Genomic DNA, 22,440 nt, shown 5'->3' with positions numbered 1-22,440 from the left:
ATTTGTTATTTTATATTGCCTATTTTGGGTGTTTACAAGACAAAATCCGTGGTGTAATATAAGATTTCATTAACCGTTTAGATATGATGTTTATTTTTATTATTTAAATAAATCTAATTTAAACTAATATTAAAGTAACTGCATACAAACATTTTACTTAATCTCTGCAGGAAAAAGGTGTAAGCACTTTTATTATAAAATTTTAAAACTTTTTTAAGATTTTTGATTTGTTCCCAAAGTTTGCTCTAAAGTGTGCACTTATAAACTATCTTATGGAAAAGATTATAATATACAATGATTTTAACATTTACTTTGATGAATCTTCACATTTAGTTTTGTATCTTTTATGATCAAGCTCAAAGGGCAATGAAAGGAGTTTAATCCAGTATTCTTTCTTTCAGCAACACAGGAAAGTTCATGTGGCCTTAAATAAGGCATTGCAGCATTGGGTTTGTTTACTGCAGAGACTTAAAGTATTTAATGAAAATGTAAATTGTCTGTCTAGAAATAGTAACATTAGTCTTAAAATGTGATTGTGCAAAGTAAAGATTACAGCAGACAGAGCAAAACATGTTATACTTTATAAATTATGGGAACAAATGGTTCAATTGGTGATCAATAGCTGATTACTAAAATATCAAACTGCTGTCGTGTTTGCATCGTTTTTAGTAAAAACAATAGTAAGAAGACCTCATTGTGAAATTAACAGGATATTAACTAATTTACCTGAGAGACACTTCACTCTTGTCTCAAAGTGAACAAAAAAATGAGAGAAGGAATGTTGTGGTTTTGGAAAATATAATTACAAACGTTAGACAATAATCCTGTGATTCTAACAGGTTTTTTTTGTTTTTCTTTGAAAACATATTTAATTTTATAACTTTTTAACTCTCAGCTCATGTCCATGATTCATTTATGATACTAAGCTTAGAATATGCGTAGGTTAGTCTTTGGGATTCTTCAGGCCTTTAAACCAATGTTTGATGTACTGATCATTCCTCAAGATGCCATCTCTTTTGTAAAATGCCGCAGTACATCTTCGCAATGATTCTTCCTGTTTAACATCAACTGCTTTGATCCCCGTCCTTTCAAATTAATCTCTTCTGCCAGAAATGTACTATACAGGTCCTTCTCAAAAAATTAGCATATTGTGATAAAGTTCATTATTTTCTATAATGTCATGATGAAAATTTAACATTCATATATTTTAGATTCATTGCACACTAACTGAAATATTTCAGGTCTTTTATTGTCTTAATATGGATGATTGTGGCATACAGCTCATGAAAACCCAAAACGGCTTCAATGCGGCGTGGCATGGAGGCAATCAGCCTGTGGCACTGCTGAGGTCTTATGGAGGCCCAGGATGCTTCGATAGCGGCCTTTAGCTCATCCAGAGTGTTGGGTCTTGAGTCTCTCAACGTTCTCTTCATAATATCCCACAGATTCTCTATGGGGTTCAGGTCAGGAGAGTTGGCAGGCCAATTGAGCACAGTGATACCATGGTCAGTAAACCATTTACCAGTGGTTTTGGCACTGTGAGCAGGTGCCAGGTCGTGCTGAAAAATGAAATCTTCATCTCCATAAAGCTTTTCAGCAGATGGAAGCATGAAGTGCTCCAAAATCTCCTGATAGCTAGCTGCATTGACCCTGCCCTTGATAAAACACAGTGGACCAACACCAGCAGCTGACACGGCACCCCAGACCATCACTGACTGTGGGTACTTGACATTGGACTTCTGGCATTTCCTTCTCCCCAGTCTTCCTCCAGACTCTGGCACCTTGATTTCCGAATGACATGCAGAATTTGCTTTCATCCGAAAAAAGTACTTTGGACCACTGAGCAACAGTCCAGTGCTGCTTCTCTGTAGCCCAGGTCAGGCGCTTCTGCCGCTGTTTCTGGTTCAAAAGAGGCTTGACCTGGGGAATGCAGCACCTGTAGCCCATTTCCTGCACACGCCTGTGCACGGTGGCTCTGGATGTTTCTACTCCAGACTCAGTCCACTGCTTCCGCAGGTCCCCCAAGGTCTGGAATCGGCCCTTCTCCACAATCTTCCTCAGGGTCCGGTCACCTCTTCTCATTGTGCAGCGTTTTCTGCCACACTTTTTCCTTCCCACAGACTTCCCACTGAGGTGCCTTGATACAGCACTCTGGGAACAGCCTATTTGTTCAGAAATGTATTTCTGTCTTACCCTCTTGCTTGAAGGTGTCAATAGTGGCCTTCTAGACAGCAGTCAGGTTGGCAGTCTTACCCATGATTGGGGTTTTGAGTGATGAACCAGGCTGGGAGTTTTAAAGGCCTCAGGAATCTTTTGCAGGTGTTTAGAGTTAACTCGTTGATTCAGATGATTAGGTTCATAGCTCGTTTAGAGACCCTTTTAATGATATGCTAATTTTGTGAGATAGGAATTTTGGGTTTTCATGAGCTGTATGCCAAAATCATCCGTATTAAGACAATAAAAGACCTGAAATATTTCAGTTAGTGTGCAATGAATCTAAAATATATGAATGTAAAATTTTCATCATGACATTATGGAAAATAATGAACTTTATCACAATATGCTAATATTTTGAGAAGGACCTGTATACTGTGGGACAAGTGGCGCATGGCACTGAATCCAGGTGAGAGTAATCAGGAGGATATGTGAATCAGCTGGGGCAGAAAACAAGCAGGGAGACTGGCAAGATAAACGTATAAACATGAATGAAGCAGAACACAAGGGCAACATCCAACAAATAGTAATAAACACAGAATATGACAGGAAGAGAAAGTCGGTACCTGAGGGCCGGTGCCCTGCATGTTTTAGATGTTTCTCTGCTTTAATACATCTGATTCAGATGGTTGCTCTTCAGTAAAAAAACTGTTAATCAGCCATCAGTGGAAATCAGGTGTGCTGAAGCAGGGAAACATCTTAAACAAGCAGGACACTGGCCCTCGAGGACCAACGTTGGACACTCTTGTCCTAACACCCAAGGATCATGACATTTTGACTCTGACCTATGCATCATTCAGGCAATAAAATAACTCCTTAAGAGATAAACCAGTGTTTGTGAGAAACACTTCCAAAAAAACTGCAGTAAAAGAGATAAATTCAAAGGTAAACTTTTGTAAGATAAATTCAAAGGTAAACTTTTGTAATAACTCCTTCTTGTTAACTTTAACTGCTTAAATCACCCTCTTTTTCAAATTTTCTCCTCTGTCAAAAGTGTAAAGTTACTTTTCTCATAGGATAATCCTTTAACATTTTAGTGTATGTGGACAGGTAAGTCTGAAAAGTTATTTATTTTTTGTTGGTAAACACAAACTAGTCAGGTTTCCCTTCAAACAGTAAATTGGTGTCATATTACTGTATTTGTGGTCTGAAGGTGCCTCCTCTGGTGGCTTCGAAGTATAACAAGTCATATAACAAGTCTTCAGGCTGCAGATTTTGTCCATTTAGTCACTGTTTTACTGAAGGAGTATCTTTGGAAATTGTTGTTTCTGTGTTTCTGAGTAAATATTTGTCGTACATAGAGCACAGGTGTCAAACTCCAGGCCTCAAGGCCCGCTGTCCTGCAACTTTTAGATGTCTCTCTGTCAGCACCTGAATCACGTAATTAGGTCATTAGCATGACTCTGTAAAACTTGAGTGTATGATGAGATAATTCAGTTTGATTCAGGTGTATTGAACTTTGGACACATCAAAAGATTGTAATAATAATTCTCAAAATTATTACTGTACCTGCATCTGTTAGCAGGGTCAAGTGAGTCTCAAAGATAAATTATTGGCTGTCTCAATCAGTACCAGTGTGACTGAATAATCTGGCGAGGAATGGATCACTTTCAGGAGCTTAAATGCCAGCTGTTCTCATCAGCAGAATCCTGGACAGGTGCCCATGCCACTCTGACTCTGGAAGGTGAGTAAACACAAACAGATCCACCAAACAGAACACAATCCTAACAAATATATATATTCCAAACAGGGTCTGTAATTTTGTAGAACTATAGGGCAACTTTGGAGACAACAATGCAAGAACAGGCTGAAGTGGCAAGTCATTCAAGTAGACTTGACTCCTTTTTGACTGACAAAACAACAATGTCCATGGAAGAACAGTGTTAAAATAAATTGCATTTAACCGACTTCCAGCAACTGAGGAAAGGGGGGGTAACAGCGGACTTCCCATGATGCCACTGCCCGTATAAAACCCCCACTTCTCCCACAAGTCTTTCTCTTCCACACGGCCTCCAGAGGGACTGGACAGGGGGGACACAGCGCGCTAATGTCTCTTTGCTGGCAAAAAGACATAACTCTTCAACTGGATCCGAGAGTGTCATGCGATCATCGCTCATATGCACTAAGTTAAGTTAAGTACGAATTAAATACTGTCTTTGTATCCGGTAGATTCATTCATGAATGGGAATTAAGGTACAAGCCTGGCTTGACTTTCTCTCTGAGGCCTGCAGGACCAAACTGTGTTCCAGAGAATTCCCTGTAGAGACGCTGTCTCTATGAAGCCGAGTGGAGGAGTTTCCCGATCTGAAGGAGGACTGCATCAACGTGGTAATGTGCAGTTTTGGCCAATCGACAGGTCAGCCTCCACTCTCCGCAGCTAAGGAGGTCAGCTGTAGCTAATAGTTTGTTGAATGTGGATGTTTCTTCAAACTTCGTCGTTGCCCGGACAACTCCTCCTCAGCATGGTTCATGAGGTTAGGTTTGGGCAGAGTAATAGAGAGATATTTAGCATGAAATGATCTAAACGTTTTTCATTTTATGAAGTTTGGTTTTGTTTGTGTTGAACTCTGCTATCTTGATGCTAGCAGGCTATCTGCAGCACACATGCTCAGCTTTGTGTTCTGTGTTTGTGTGTTTTTAAAGTTAAGACAAACTTTATTTAAAGGGTGATTTTAAACACAGAAGATCGGCCATAAAGCGCCGTCCGCGCTTATGCATTTTAACCCTTTTATTGACGGTATTTTTAAAGGTGTGTGTTCGATTCTGGTGCTAAGCTATCAGCTTCTTTTGTTAGCTTTAACTGCTAACAGGTAAGGATATGTGCTTGTTGCTAAAGAATATTTACCTAGAAAGGTTGAATCAGAATCAGAATCAGAATCAGAAAAGCTTTATTGCCAAGTACGTTTTTGGACATACAAGGAATTTGTTTTGGCGTAGTCGGTGCAATACAGTACAAATTAAACAGTATAAACATATCTACAATATAATATAAATATATGTGCACAGTTTTAAGTGAGTGAGAGTAAATATAGAGCAGTATAAGATGCAAGAGCAATACAACAGTGCAGGTGATCATTGTGCAAGTAAAGCAGTGCAAGTAAAGCAGGAGTCCAAGCTGAGCGTTAATGTAACACATAGAGTTACAAGTTACAAGTGTCCTGTCAGCAAAAAAAGGGGGGGTGTGGGGGAAAGGGACAGTGTCAGGGTGGTTTCCGGGCTTTGTTAACCAGGCTGGTGGCAGATGGGAAAAAACTGTTCTTGTGGCGTGAGGTTTTGGTCCGGATGGACCGCAGCCTCCTGCCAGAGGGGAGAGTCTCAAAGAGTCTGTGACCGGGGTGGGAGGGATCAGCCAGAATCTTCCCTGCCCGCTTCAGGGTCCTGGAGGTGTACAGTTCCTGGAGCGACAGTAGACTGCAGCCAATCACCTTCTCAGCAGACCGAATGACACGCTGCAGCCTGCCCTCATCCTTGGCTGTAGCAGCGGCGTACCAGATGGTGATGGAGGAGGTGAGGATGGACTCAATGATGGCTGTGTAGAAGTGCACCATCATAGTCTTTGGCAGGTTGAATTTCTTCAGCTGCCGCAGGAAGAACATCCTCTGCTGGGCTTTCTTGATGAGGGAGCTGATGTTTGGCTCCCACTTGAGATCCTGGGAGATGATGGTTCCCAGGAAGCGGAAAGATTCCACAGTGTCAATTGTGGAGTCACAGAGGGTGATGGGGGCAGGTGGGGCTGGGTTCTGCCTGAAGTTCACAACCATCTCCACTGTCTTTAGAGCGTTGAGCTCAAGGTTGTTCTGGCTGCACCAGTCCAACAGATGGTCCACCTCCCATCTGTACACAGACTCATCACCATCAGAGATGAGTCCGATCAGGGTGGTGTCGTCCGCAAACTTCAGAAGCTTGACAGACTGGTGACTGGAGGTGCAGCTGTTGGTGTACAGGGAGAAGAGCACAGGAGAGAGAACACAGCCTTGGGGGGAACCGGTGCTGATGGTCAGGGAGTCAGAGACGTGCTTCCCCAGCCTCACGCGCTGCTTCCTGTCAGACAGGAAGTCAGTGATCCACCTGCAGGTGGAGTCGGGCACACTCAGCTGGGAGAGCTTCTCCTGTAGCAGAACTGGGACGATGGTGTTGAAGGCAGAGCTGAAATCCACAAACAGGATCCTGGCGTAGGTTCCTGTGGAGTCCAGGTGCCGGAGGATGAAGTGAAGGGCTAGGTTGACTGCATCATCTACAGACCTGTTGGCTCTGTAGGCAAACTGCAGGGGGTCAAGGAGGGGGTCGGTGATGTCTTTTAGGTGTGAGAGCACAAGGCGCTCAAAGGACTTCATCACCACAGAGGTCAGGGCGACGGGTCTGAAGTCATTAAGCCCTGTGGTCCTTGGCTTCTTGGGAACAGGGACGATGGTGGAGGACTTGAAGCAGGCTGGCACATGACATGTCTCCAGTGAGGTGTTAAAAATGTCTGTGAAGACTGGAGACAGCTGATCAGCGCAGTGCTTCAGGCTGGCTGGTGAGACAGAATCCGGACCAGCAGCTTTCCGGGGGTTCTGTCTCCTGAAGAGTTTGTTGACGTCCCTCTCCTGGATGGAAAGAGCCGTCCTCGGCGTGGGTAGGGGGCTGGTGGGGGGGAACTTCAGGGTGGGGGTTGGAGGTGCCAAGGCCCCTCTTGAGGTTGGAGAGATGGGGGTGGTGGATTGTGGCTGCAGCTGTTGGGGGGCGTCGTGGGAGATGGTTGCAGGACTGTCCCTTTGTCTTTCAAAGCGGCAGTAGAACTCGTTCAGGTCGTTGGCGAGGCGTCGGTCGTTGATGGAGTGGGGGGCTTTCGGCTTGTAGTTGGTGATTTGCTTGAGCCCTTTCCAGACAGACGCAGAGTCGTTGGCTGAGAACTGGTTTTGGAGCTTCTCAGAGTACAGTCGTTTGGCCTCTTTCACTGCCTTGCCAAACTTGTACTTTGCCTCTCTGTATATGTCTTTGTCCCCACTCCTGAAGGCCTTTTCCTTATCCAGTCTTAACCTTCTGAGTTTAGCTGTGAACCAGGGTTTGTCGTTGTTGTAACTCACCCTGGTGCATGATGGTACACAGCTGTCCTCACAGAAGCTGATGTAGGAAGTCACAGCCTCTGTGTACTCGTCCAGACTGTTGGTAGTAGTCCTGAACACATCCCAGTCTGTACAGCCTAAACACGCCTGGAGATTCTCCACAGCCTCACTGCTCCACTTCCTTGTCGTCCTCACAACAGGTTTGCAGAGCTTTAGTTTCTGCCTGTATGCAGGAATCAGGTGGACCATGATGTGGTCGGATTGGCCCAGTGCAGCACGTGGGACGGCGTGATAAGCGTCTCTGATGGTGGTGTAACAGTGATCCAGAATGTTGTCCTCTCTGGTCGGACATTTTATAAACTGTCTGTATTTGGGGAGTTCGTGGGTGAGATTACCTTTGTTAAAGTCGCCAACGACGATAACTAAGGAGTCCGGGTTGGTCCGCTCCACACTCAGTATCTGGTCGGCGAGCATGCGCTGTGCGACCTGTTAGTTTTTAATCCAGTAAATAATATTTCCCTAACATTATTTTACTAAATTTGATAACTAAGTAAATACCATTAAGCCCCATTTCTCCAGAATGATTTGGTTATTTTCCAAAATGCTTCCTGAAATATTTTATCATTCCCTTAATAATATTTATTTGAATATTATTTTAATAAGTAAAGGCAGCTAATGAGACACCTTTGAGAATTAGTCATCCAGAAGGTTGGTTTTATTCAGCAGATCATTCTTAAAACATTATTTTCTTAAAATAATATTTTATCTGATCTTGCATTGTGAATGGTTGTCTAAAGGTTTGCTGATTATTGCCTAAGTTAGTTCCAAGACTAACTTAACTTAATTTCCAGATTCTTCAAGATAATCCTTGGTTCTCAAACATAAACACTGCATGGTAATGTTGCATCACTCTTTTGGTCATGGTTTCAACCATCTTTAATCAACTTGTTTATATTCTACATAACCCATTAGTCTTCGTTATTCTTTAATTCTGATTGGTAGTTTAGTTGGATTGTTTCTGCATAGTAAAGAGTTTGTTGATTGAAATATATTTGACTTTGAGTTGACTTATTTTTGTTAATAAATTATTGTATTTTAAGAAATTGTGTGAATTCATTCCATGTGTGTGCAGAGTTTTGCTGTTCAATAATCTCAGTGCTTGGCTCACCCTTTTCGATTTTGTCCTAATACTACCGCCTTACTGAGCTGGTATTCACACGACAACCCTTAACAGACCAAAATAATATTTGATAAAATATTAAGGTCAGTCAGTCATTTTCCACCGCTTATTCCATAGTGGGTTGCGGGGGAGCTGGTGCCTATCTCCAGCAGTCTATGGGCGAGAGGCAGGGTACACCCTGGACAGATCGCCAGTCCATTGCAGGGCAATACACAAACAACCATGCACACACTCATACACCTAAGGTCAATTTAGAGTGACCAATTAACCTAACAGGCATGTCTTTGGACTGTGGGAGGAAGCTGGAGTACCCGGTGAGAACCCACACATGCACGGTGAGAACATGCAAACTCCATGCAGAAAGACCCCAGGCTGGGAATCGAACCCAGGACCTTCTTGCTGCAAGGCAACAGTGCTACCAACTGCTCCACCGTGCAGCCAAAATATTAAGGTATTAATATTAAATATTAAAAAATACATTCAGAATTATAGTCACAACACTGTATGAACCAGTGAAACAGTGTGTGTTGGGGTAACCTAAGTTTGACTCTGGTTAACTTGACTTGGTTTTGGGTCACTTTAGTTCCTTGGGATACCTCCTTCCCATTCAGGTGCATAACGAAGCCACTTCTTGATAGTTTCGCTGTAGTCCCTGTCAGTCAGCTTTGCATCAAACTGCCGAGCAGCAGCTGAAAGACACAAAAAGAAGAGTGAGGAAGATAAGAGTGTATATCTGATACAATGTTTACCCCCCCACCCCCCTTTTTTGTTTTTGAGGTGCGCTAACCCCTCCTATGTCCAGCTTTTGGTGTGCGTGCACGGACTGTCACAGCCAAACATTACATTGCACTGACAACGAATGGACAAATTTGAGTGTTAATTAGGGCTGGGCGATATGGCCTAAAATGAATATCATGATATATTGAGCAGTTCACCTTGGTAACGATAAATGATTGATAACACTAACCTAACCACTACCAGCTGGACCGCCCACAGCCGCGCCCACCAATTACATTGTTCTTTGTTCATTTCTTAGCTTGCACTATTACCATCACTTTACAACATTGCACTTTTTCAAGATTTATATTTCATAAGGAAGAGACATGAAAGAGCAGAGAGGATGCGATACATTATAGGAGTTGGATTACAATTCTGTACTATATGGCACACTAAGAGCATAATTATATTTTGAATCACCAGCAGTCATGCCTCATTCCCTAAACATAACGTAAGAAATAGTTTGCAGGGGAAGAGAAGCTCATCAAACATGCTTTGCTGTACTGTTGTGTCAAGGAAATTATTTGCTGTGTTCAGCCATAAACTGCATGAGATCTTGCTGATGGTTTGGTCTTAAGACAAGAACAGTTTGCATAGACCCTCCCCTGACTCCACAGTTTGAAAAGAGCAAGCAACTTAATACAGGAAGAAACTGGACCGGTGAATATGTAATGATTCTGAATAAACAATTTCTAAACAAGAGGGGGGAAACATATTTTCTTTCTTGTTTCACACTAGCTGTCTCCAACTGGTTGTCTGTTATGTATTTATTTTCCTATTGTTGCTACAAATGCTGTTCATGTTACCCGTTTCAAAAACCACCACCAAATATAGTCATTAAATAAATGAGAATATTATCAGAAAGTTAAATTATTTCAGTAACCGAGTTCACTAAGTGAAACACATTATATAGATTAATTAAACACAGACTGTTGCTTTCAAGTCTTTATTTCTGTTAATTATGATGATTTTCCTCTGACCTGTTAAGCCCTGAAGGATTTTAGAGTGATTTCCGCCTAAAATTACATACTTGAAATAAATCAGGTATAGTTCCACAGTTTTAAGGTCTACATGGAAACCTCTGGTACCTGTGTGAAGGTAAGACATGAAACAGTATTTTTCAAGGGGAACACTATTGTAACTGTTACTATATCTGATTTATTTGTGATCAAACATATATATATATATATATATATATATATATATATATATGTATATATATATATATATATATATATATGTTTAATATATTCTATATTACAGCTGTCAGTAGCAGTATCAGAGCTACAAAGAACATGGTTGATCCTCTCTGAACTGATGGGCGGCCTTTGCTCCTCTGACTAATTCACTTCGTTTTAAACAGGCTGACTTTGCATATTGTTGAGTAGTAGGTCGCTTGTACTGACTTTATTTAGCACCATTTTTCAATACTCGTGTCTTTTTCAGGCTTCATTAAGGCTTCCAGCTTAAGAACAACATAGATCATTATGAAATGCACACTTTTTTTAGACTCTATCTAATATTGTGTTATAATATGGTAATAGTGAACTGACTGCGATTATTAGATTTCAGCATTGTCTTATGTTGACACTTGCAATCTGCTTCTGTTCTTTTCCTGCTGCTGTCTGACCTTGGTCATCAAGGAGATAATGATGTGGATCCCAAGAACTCAAAGTGTCTGAGGTTCCTGGATTTTTGATCACTTGTCTATGTGTTGCTTGATCATCTGTCAAGGCAGTTATCCAACATTACATGTAAAAAATAAACATATCAAACAAAGAAGTAAAAGAAGCTAAAAACAGTCTAAAAACATTTAGCTCAATAAAGGAATGCATTCACCCGTTGTAAGCAGGTATATTTTACATGACAAGTTTTATTTAAGCTTTGTGTACCTATTCTTAAAAGCAAATACATTAATTGAATGTTTTTCCATTTTATTGCAAAATGTTAAAACTTCTCAATGTTTACAGACAAAAACTATGAGTCTTCCAGATGAATGTGCAGTTTTAGTTAGAGAAAGAGTTGGCATTGACCCTCCCTCTCTGTCACTTTATCCCTCCAAACAGACAGGAGAGAAGTTTTTTCTGGGTATTGTTCATCTACAATCATCTTTCATGTTTTGGCCTACACATTCTTTGGAAAGTCTGCTTACTTGAAAGTCAGTGACATCTTCCACAAGGAAAACTCTCAAAAAATAATTCCTGCAAAGATGGCTGTTCCAAGTGTGTTGATAAATTTAGGTGGAAGGAAAATTGTGGTACAAGCAACAAGAACATCTGCATCCTTAAGAGAATTATGAAGCCCAACCCATACAAGAGTTTAGAAGTGACTAACTAGTAGTAGAGCACAGCTCGAGTCAGTGATTTAACAGCCAATACAAACAGATGTATCCTGGACATTGGCTAAAACTATTGTTTCGCTTTTGTATTTCTGTTGTATTCCAACTTGCCATTCTTTTCTTGTTTGTACACGAGCTTTATTGTTCTGTCATTTTCTATCTGATGAGCCTGCTGTGCCATTTTGAGGTCAAGGTATATACTGCAATATAGTTGCCTATATTTGTTATTCTTTAATGATGTTATTCATTTTTACTCACTTTTTTTTATCATTCTTTAAAACACCTTACTTGCTTCATATTTTTGTCAGGCCAAATACATCATTTTAGCAAATTAAATAAGATGTGATCAGTTAATAAGTACTTGAGCAGCCTTTTTCCAAATACTTTTTTCTTTTTCTTGAGTATTTTTTTACAATGACAACTTTTTATATCTACTTTAGTAAAAATATATCAGCAGTTAGTAGAAGTAGTGCTACAGTTTGAGCTCTGAACATGACAGTTGGCTACAAATGAGGTGAAATGAAAGTTATATGGATGACTGGGCATTTAATATTTAATATTTCAGAGTTTGCCTATAATTAAGCAAACATGCATTGTTAAAGTCAGCAGCGGCCTGTGCAGTAGTCAGTCTGGTCAGATGGTTAGGAAGTCTATTTCTGACTGCTGGGATTTTGTTCAGGTTTTCCCATGGTTTGAGTCACTGTGTGGGTATCTCACACAATAACAAACAGCTGTGTCTTCAGGCTGCAGGTTCTTTCCTGTTATTGTTTGTGTTCCAGCAGAAGTGTCTGTGTTGCAGATGAACTTGTTCTTCAGAGCACCATTTTGGGTTAAGCCCCCATCACCCCACCTGTAAAAAATCCATTCCATTGGTTTTCCTTTTGGATGTCTGATCCAACCTGTTGCATAGCTGTTATCAGTCAGAGAGTAACCAGATGGCTGACAGGTGATGGTCAGAGACTGTCCAGGCTGCACAACTTTGGAGTCTGGCTGCATCAGATCAATGCAGTACACACCTGTAGAAACAAAGATAATAACTGACACAGTGAGTCATTTAAATTGTCAAATTGTCAATTGGAATTATTAGTTTGAATCTGTAAAAAGCTCCTCACAGGATCCAGCTGTCAGCAGCAGCATCAGAGCCACAGAGAACATGATTGATGCTGAAGCTCAACTGATGGGAGTTTCTGGTTCCTCTGACTAACACAGGCTCTCCACTTTCCTTTTAAACAAGCTACATTTGCATATTGTTGAGAACCAGGTTGTGTGTACTAATTTCATTTAGGATCAGTGTTTTAATATTTTTTTTTCAGCCAATGTGTGTCAGGATTCATCAAGACTTTGAAAACACTAAACCCTTTTAGGTACTAAAAAACTATTAATTTTAACAATCCTGCTTGATCTCTGTCACCAATTAGCTGAAGATGTAAACGTTAAAACTAAAACAAAAACTGAGTTTCCAGAGGTTTTAATTGTTTGTTTGGATATTGGTTGACCTTTTGTCATGAAGTCAGACAAAAAACAAAAGTTTTAAAAAAGAATAACAGACCCTACAGCAAGTTGTAATTTACTGTTGTAAACAGACATGTTTTAAATCAGCTCTGTTCTGTCCCTTTTGTACTCTCTTGAGCTGATCAGTCTGATTAATATAATTTGAGTCCTGTTTTAGCTTTACTATCATTCGAACTCCAGCTTCTCATGGTGGTTAAGGAGTTCCAATTTACTGCTTACTAGGTTCATTCACTCCCATGACTGATGAATTTTAGATGTTTTATCAATCTACCTTCACTATCTGAGGAGTTCATCTGCACACTGTAAGTAGGAGGTTCAAAGTCTAATTATTTCGTCCAAACAAACATTGATTGGTTAATTTATATTGGCCGTTTCCCCTGTTATTTCCATTTTCCCTCTTATTCTTTACTGTTGGCAGTTGCAAGGTGGGACGAAAAGAATGAAGTTAATGCATTTCTCAGTCATTTTTCTTTTGTATTTTGGAATAAAATAACCTTAATTTAAAAAACAAAAAAATTACAGATAATGTGGAATATCATTAATTTAATTGAAGAAATAGCCTCCCCAAGTCTGCATCACAGCTGGCTGTTGTGGTGGTCAGAGAAAATGTTGATGATGAACAATCAGTTTACAGTTTACCTTATAATGCAAAAAACATGCATAGTATATGTTAGGTATTATTTAGTCAACTCAGAGGCAAGAACGATACAGTCAATTTTACTTGCAAGGGTAGCTCTGCAGTACAGACTACAAAGTGTTGGCACCCCTCCCTCTTTATTTATACATGCTGGTTCACACACAGTTCAACAAATATTCAGGGTGTGTGTGTGTGTGTGTGTGTTGGGTCAGAAAGGTTAGGGTTCATGTGTCTTGATTTTAAACAGAGAGGGAGTGAGGACTTGGTAATCATAACTCACTCGCCTCCCACATATTCCTTTCTGTGGCATGTAGGAGGGAATACCACTTAGAGCAGACATGAGTGATAAACAATACAAAAGTTTTCAAACCCTAACAGTATAAAACCAGCAAGGAGACGTGCCATCTGCATCATTTAATGGTTCATTTCTTGTAAAGGGAACTACAAAACATGACTGACTTGGACAAGGTTAACCATGATTTGTCACACACATTTTATCAATGAACAATTCTCTATACAGAATAAGATTACCACATATTTTTCCTCATAGTCTCTTTATACATATTCAGATATGACACCATATGTGTGACTGTATCCTGTAGACTAATCCTTCCCATGATTGATGAACTGGAAGATTCTCTCATATTCATTTATCATCTTTGCTCTTCCACATTTAACCAAATTATTCAAATTTATCTTAATTAACAGTCTGCCAGAATTTTAATGTTGTATTATCTGATATACCTTGAAAAAATACATCAATGTTGGAAATAAAGTATTTATCGTCCTAGTAGTTAGTTTTGTATTCAGTGAGCCACAGGTTCTTTTAAATCTTTATTGTGCTAAAGAAAAATATTTCTTCAGGTTCCCTCGCAGATGTTTTGTTTAATTTTAATTGTTTTTATTTTTTTAAACTCAGGAAACGACCCAATGTTTGTATCTATACTTAGCAAAAAACTGTTTTAAGTTGGTCTCTCACATCGGCAGGTTTTTATTTTTTCTTCAGTAAACATGATCGCTGTCCAAAATTCTCCTGAGTAAAATGTTCTCAGAATAACATCATGAAAAAGAAATCCAAACAAATTTTGAATTATTAAATTCTTAGTGATTTTGAGAGTTTTCAGAAAACAGATGTGTTTTTTTTTATCAGAGGAGGTTTTTGTGCAGCTGCTCCACTGCTTTCAGTCACTGTGTTTCTCGAGCACAGAAGTAAACAGCAGAATCTTCTGCTGTTAGGCTGCTGATCTCAAGGAACTGGGTGCTGCTGGGGACATTTTCAGTCATGATGAAACGTTCTTGAAAGGAGCTTCCATAGCTGGGATTGTTGTTACCAGCGTTCATATACCCAATCCACTCCAGAGCTCTCCCTGCTCTCTGTCTTATCCAGTGGATATTGTAGCTTGTCATGTCAAAACCAGAAATGACACATGACATCTTCACTGTCTCTCCAGGTCCCTTCACCTCAGAGGCTGACTGCTCCAGTTTGATCTCACTCCAGGCTCCTGTAAGAAAACATCATGTGGTCATTATCTGTCAAAATTATAAATCACTGGATTAATTTCAAAGTGATGAACTAAAAGTCTCACTGTGAATGAAAATGACAAAAGCAAAACTCCAAATGACTGATTTTGCCATTCTGTCACAAAAACAACTGAAAAAAATGATTCAAGAAAATGATTTTCTGTGTTCAGCCATAAACTGCTTGAGTTCTTGCTGATGGTTTGGTCTTAAGACAAGAACAGTTTGCATAGACCCTCCCCTGACTCCACAGTTTGAAAAAGAGCAAGCAACCTAATACAGGAAGAAACTGGACTGGTGATTTATGTAATGATTCTGAATAAACAATTTCTAAACAAGAGAGGGAAACATATATTATTTCTTGTTTCATACTAGCTGTCTCGAATTGGTTGTTTGTTGTTTATTTATTGGCCTATTGTTGCTACAAATGCTGTTCATGTTACCTGTAGATTATTAGTTATTAGTACAGATTCAAAGATAAGTAAATTTTTATTGCGCTGGATTCATTCCACCAAAATTTAGTAAAAGGCCATTTTAGCAATTTATGTTTCTTTCTTATCTTCTTTTTTTCAAATTAACAGTTTATTTTAACAATTATTTGGTGTCAAATCATTTTTGGTGTGATGGCGCCTCCATTGGTGGCTCATAAGTATTGTAAATGTTCAGCCACGTAGGTTCCTGCACAGGAGTTGATAAGCTTAAAATAAACACTAGACGATTCAATGAATGGTCAAGTTGTCTACACCTTATTCATCAGTTTTTGTAATAGCTGAAAGGTTTGATTATTGTCCATTATGTGTTCTCTGTATGTATGTGTATTTTGTATGATTTTGAACAAAAATCCCAGCATAGATTAGAATAACTGACTACACATGACAACCATGACTAAACTTTATCTTGTGTCAGCTTCATAACATTTTTGTTCTTTATTTAAAAACATATTGAAAACCTTCTTTTTTCATTGAAATAAAAAACTGAAAAGTTTCTCTTACACTGCTGTTAGCTGCAGGGAAGGTGACAAGACAGTTGCATTAATGCTGAAACACTCAACTATTTATTCACGTCTGTAAAGGTTTATTGTATGAAATCTGCAAAGCAAAGCATATTTGTGTTATCTCTCGAAGTTAAGCTCATATTGTGATGCTCGTATAAAGTGGGGGCAGCTCCACAGAAGCTCTGTCTGTAGAATCTTTGTACATGTTTTCATATGAACCTTGTGTGTGAGTGTTTCCTCCTGGCTGATTGGTTTTTGTACAGATTTGTCTGTGGTTTGTATCACTGTGGGGCGTCTCACACAGTAATAAACAGCTGTGTCTTCAGTCTGCAGGTTCTGTCCTGTTATTGTAACTGTTCCTGCCGAAGTGTCTCTGCTGTAGCTGAACTTGTTCTTCAGAGCATCATTTTGGTAAAAGTTACCAGCACCCCACATGTGAAATATCCATTCCATCGGTTTTCCTTGACGCTGTCTGATCCAACCTGTTGCATAGCTGTCATCGCTTACAGAGTAACCAGAGGGCTGACAGGTGATGATCAAAGACTGTCCAGGCTGGACAACCTTGGAGTCTGGCTGAATCAGATCAATGCAGTACACACCTGTGGCAACAGAAAAAAAAGCATTATTCTCACCATTCATCTTAAACATAATGCATCCACTGTAATTGTTAGCTTGAATCTGTAGAAAGCTTCTCACAGCTACCAGCTGTCAGTAGCAGTATCAGAGCTACAGAGAACATGGTTGATCCTCTCTGAACTGATGGGCGGCCTTTGTTCCTCTGACTAATTCACTTCCTTTTAAACAGGCTGACTTTGCATATTGTTGAGTAATAGGTCGCTTGTACTGACTTGATTTAGCACCATTATTCAATACTTTGTTTTACTTGTGTCTTTTTCAGGCTTCATTAAGTCTTTCTGCTTAAGAACAGCTTAGATCATTATGAAATGCACACTTTTTAGACTCTATCAATTATTGTGTTATAATATGGTAAAAGTGAACTAATTGCGATTATTAGATTTCAGCATTGTCTTATGTTGACACTTGCAACCTGCTTCCGTTCTTTTCCTGCTGCTGTCTGAACTTGGTCAGCTAGCAGATAATGATGTGGATCCCAAGAACTCAAAGTGTCTGAGGTACCTTTTTGATCACTTGTTCGTGTGTTGTTTTTTTACATTTCATGTAAAAAAACATATCAAACATAGAAGGTAAAAGACAAGCTAAAAAACGGTCTAAAACATTTAGCTCAATAAAGGAATGCATCCACCTGTTGTAAGCAGGTATATTTTAAATGACATGTTTTATTTTAAATTTGTGTACCTAATGATAAAGGCAACATTCCTACTCTAAAGTTTGTCTTGTTATTTTTTGTCCACTGTTTTATCCTTTCTTTGAAGTTTTCAATTAACTCCTCCAGGAAGGTTAACCACCAATTCTTTCAGGATTAGATATTAAAGATCTTTCGACTTATACCTGCTGTCTGTACTGGACTTAAAACCTTATCTGCTCCCAATCTACATTCACTCATGTGGCGAAACTCATTTCACAGTTGCCTCTGTTGTGTTTTTATGTCCTGGAGCTGTTGAATTTTGAGTCACATCATTTTATCATTTTCTTATGCTTTGCTGATAATGTTGATGATCTAACTGGTCACTCTGCGCATTTACTTATATACTGATTTTACTGAGTCAAATGAACTCTGAGCTACAAATCCCTTATGCATGAAAGATCTCCTAAATCAAAAAGCTGAACTACTTTTAATGTTTGGACAGAGCAAAGAAAAGTTTTAAATATAATTTTTTAGCAGTCTGTCCCAAAAGCAGTTAGTTGAATTTTGCTTTAGCTAGTCAGATAAAACAATTTGATAAATTGTAACAAAAAGGACCTCACTAAATACAATCACTGTCAAAAGTAATTGTCAATAAAATGTTGCCAAACCTTGAAAAATAAGCATATTATTTATATACAGGTCCTTCTCAAAATATTAGCATATTGTGATAAAGTTCATTATTTTCCATAATGTAATGATGAAAATTTAACATTCATATATTTTAGATTCATTGCACACTAACTGAAATATTTAAGGTCTTTTATTGTCTTAATACGGATGATTGTGGCATACAGCTCATGAAAACCCAAAATTCCTATCTCACAAAATTAGCATATTTCATCCGACCAATAAAAGAAAAGTGTTTTTAATACAAAAAACGTCAACCTTCAAATAATCATGTACAGTTATGCACTCAATACTTGGTCGGGAATCCTTTTGCAGAAATGACTGCTTCAATGCGGCGTGGCATGGAGGCAATCAGCCTGTGGCACTGCTGAGGTCTTATGGAGGCCCAGGATGCTTCGATAGCGGCCTTTAGCTCATCCAGAGTGTTGGGTCTTGAGTCTCTCAACGTTCTCTTCACAATATCCCACAGACTCTCTATGGGGTACAGGTCAGGAGAGTTGGCAGGCCAATTGAGCACAGTGATACCATGGTCAGTAAACCATTTACCAGTGGTTTTGGCACTGAGCAGGTGCCAGGTTGTGCTGAAAAATGAAATCTTCATCTCCATAAAGCTTTTCAGCAGATGGAAGCCTGAAGTGCTCCAAAATCTCCTGATAGCTAGCTGCATTGACCCTGCCCTTGATAAAACACAGTGGACCAACACCAGCAGCTGACACGGCACCCCAGACCATCACTGACTGTGGGTACTTGACACTGGACTTCTGGCATTTTGGCATTTCCTTCTCCCCAGTCTTCCTCCAGACTCTGGCACCTTGATTTCCGAATGACATGCAGAATTTGCTTTCATCCGAAAAAAGTACTTTGGACCACTGAGCAACATTTCACTGCTGCTTCTCTGTAGCCCAGGTCAGACGCTTCTGCTGCTGTTTCTGATTCAAAAGTGGCTTGACCTGGGGAATGCGGCACCTGTAGCCCATTTCCTGCACACACCTGTGCACGGTGGCTCTGGATGTTTCTACTCCAGACTCAGTCCACTGCTTCCGCAGGTCCTCCAAGGTCTGGAATCGGCCCTTCTCCACAATCTTCCTCAGGGTCCGGTCACCTCTTCTCGTTATGCAGCGTTTTCTTCCACACTTTTTCCTTCCCACAGACTTCCCACTGAGGTGCCTTGATACAGTACTCTGGGAACAGCCTATTTGTTCAGAAATTTCTTTCTGTGTCTTACCCTCTTGCTTGAGGGTGTCAATAGTGGCCTTCTGGACAGCAGTCAGGTCGGCAGTCTTACCCATGATTGTGGTTTTGAGTGATGAACCAGGCTGGGAGTTTTAAAGGCCTCAGGAATCTTTTGCAGGTGTTTAGAGTTAACTCGTTGATTCAGATGATTAGGTTCATAGCTCGTTTGGAGACCCTTTTAATGATATGCTAATTTTGTGAGATAGGAATTTTGGGTTTTCATGAGTTGTATGCCAAAATCATCCGTATTAAGACAATAAAAGACCTGAAATATTTCAGTTAGTGTGCAATGAATCTAAAATATATGAATGTCAAATTTTCATCATTACATTATGGAAAATAATGAACTTTATCACAATATGCTAATATTTTGAGAAGGACCAGTATTAACTTTCATTCAAGTCATTGAACAGTTCTCAGAAACCAGATGTCTCTGTGTTTACAGTGTTTGATTTCTGTCGAGGTTTTTTGTACAGCTGCTCTACTGCCGTGTTTCTCAAGCATAAAAGTAAACAGAAGACTGAATCTTCTGCTGTCAGGCTGCTGGTCTCGAGGTACTGGGTGCTGGTAGGGACATTTTCAGTCATAATGAAACAACTTTGAAAGGAACTTCCATAGATGGCAACGTTTTAACCAGCATCCATCTTACCATCCACTCCAGAGCTCTCCCTGCTCCCTGTCTTATCCAGTGGATATAATAGCTTGTCATGCTGTAACCAGAGATGACACAAGACATCTTCCCTGTGTTTCCAGGTCTTTTTATTCAGATTGATCCAGTCTGATCTCACTCCAGGCTCCTATAACAAAACATGTTACGGTTATTATCAGTCAAAATTATGAATCACTGAACAAATATCATAAAAATGGTCTGAAAATTTCATTGTGAATAAAAACTACAAAGAGAAAGCTCCAGATGACTGATTTATCCATCCTATGACAGAAAAGGTTCAATGGTGATATGTTTTAATTAAAGTATGTTAAAGTTTTTTTGTTTTTTCCACATCCTCATAAACTGTACAATAACTCCTGATTGAATCCCTTTAAAAGAAGAGTTTGCATAGATCCTCCCCTGACTCCACAGGTTAAAACTGAACCTACACCTCCAGCAGATAACAGCAGTAATGACTTTAACACTGTTGAATGAAGGGTTTCTTAACTGAAGGAACAAAATGGATAGTCTTGAACTGGTTGCCTGCTTTTTGTTTTATTTATTTATTTATCTTTAAAATATGTAGCTCTTTGCTTGATCATTTCAGTGCTTATATCGTTAGGTGGAAATATGTCTCACATTCTTCTTTAACAAAAGTCTCAGCAAAGTCTTTCACATAAATTTTAACTGAAGCTTTTTTTTATTTTAGAAATTTATTTGCAAATAACTTTAAACATGAAAATGTTTAAAACAGCTGGGTAATGTAGCACACAGTTTGGTAAAACTGGTTTTATAAATTTAAACTTTAGCTGCGTTGCTAAAAGTCACAGTTAGACGGTAGTTTTTATTTCTTTCAATTTCTGTGAATCTGAAAAAAAAAGGGGAAACAGCAACTTTGTTTAGTCTTCTGGTAATTTTGACCCTATTTGAATCCTGTTGAAAGTGATCTGGTCTTCAGCCACACTGTTGTTTTGCTTTCCTGAATCATAACTGCTGGTCCAATCTTCAACAGTGGTCTTTTTCTATTCCGAAGTATTTGTGACATTTTGTGAAAAATAGAGAAAAAAACATCAAAGTCCCAGGGCTCCTCCTTCTGGTGGCTTCCTGAAATAAATGTGGAGGCTGTACTGCTGAATCCCAATAATGAAGAAATAACTTAATCAGATCTCATAGGAAGCAGTTTTTAGTATGGTTACTCTCTGACTGATAGCAGCTATGCTATCACCCTAGTATATATTATCAAAATGTTCTTTTTAAAAGCATTCTAGTTATCATCAGTATTGCATCTGTGGATAAGAAGAATATCCACTGAACAATGCTAATATATTCACAGATATCTATTACATATTAGTGCTTTCTTGTTCTGCTGCCTCAAAGAAAGGTACTATTGATGTAAACTAAATATGAGGCAATAAAACTGTTTATGTAATTGAACAGATTCTAAACCTTGTTAATGAAGTGACAATTTAGATGCCACAGAAGTGCTCAGAAATGACTGAAAAATACATTTTAAATATGCTCTATTGTTACTGAGTGTCTTAGCGTTGTTCACTGTCTATAGCCTTGGAAAACAAGGCTTACATTTGAATTGTATCACAGACATAAACTGTTTTGTCTCTGAAAACAGCACTTCCTCTGGTTAAGTAGTACATGTGCACAGCCTCTGAGGGTTTTTTTGTTCAGCTCTGCTGCTTTTCTGAGTCACTGTGGTTCTCTCGCACAGTAATACACAGCAGAGTCTTCAGGCTGCATATTCTGTCCATGCAGAGTTGCTGTGTTGCTGGAAGAAACAAAGGTGATGCTGAACTTGTTTTCCAGTTAATCTTTGTAGTATGTACTCCATCCAGAGCCTTCTCCAGATCCACCAATCCATTCCAGTTCTTTTCCAGCATGCTGTCTGATCCAAGTTGTCCAGTAGCTGCTGACAGAATAAGAGACCTGACAGCTGAGGGTTAAAGGCTGACCTGACTGTACAGTCAGAGAGACTGGCTGAGTAAGCGTTTCACTTTTCACACTTGTGAAAGAAAAAAAATGATGTTTAGGAGAGTGAAAACAGTGAGCAGACAGTCTAAGGTGAACATGCTGTCAGTGCCTCAGTGAAACTCACAGGATCCAGCAGCCAGCAGCAGCAGCAGAGCTACAGAGAACATGTTGGTGTTAAAAATGATCTAATGGGAGGTTCTCTTATTCGACGGCCTGAAAAAGGATTTATAGTAGAAAGCCTCGAAGTTTAATTTGCATAGAGCCAAAAGACCGAGGATTTGTCCTATTAGATTCAATGTGTATGCTGTGAACATTTATTGTTGTGCTTTTGTACAGGAATGTGTCAGAGCTTAGGGTTGGAGCCCAATTTGTAGATAATTATCAATCTACATGTCCAGGAGTGATT

At 39.4% G+C, this 22,440-nt stretch overlaps 1 gene segment (V, D, J or C); it reads right to left on the bottom strand.

Moving 5' to 3' along the window:
• Positions 1–14,888: 14,888 nt before the first annotated feature.
• LOC124864933 lies at positions 14,889–16,966 on the bottom strand. The segment is given in 4 exon segments: positions 14,889–15,205; positions 15,336–15,339; positions 16,501–16,814; positions 16,912–16,966. Coding segments are annotated over 4 exon segments (678 nt in total).
• Positions 16,967–22,440: the final 5,474 nt, after the last annotated feature.

This window comes from Girardinichthys multiradiatus, chromosome Y (assembly GCF_021462225.1).
Source record: "Girardinichthys multiradiatus isolate DD_20200921_A chromosome Y, DD_fGirMul_XY1, whole genome shotgun sequence".
NCBI classification, from domain to species: Eukaryota; Metazoa; Chordata; class Actinopteri; order Cyprinodontiformes; family Goodeidae; genus Girardinichthys; species Girardinichthys multiradiatus.
Note: the sequence above shows the minus strand (reverse complement) of the source record. Positions and strands in the feature narration are given on the sequence as shown.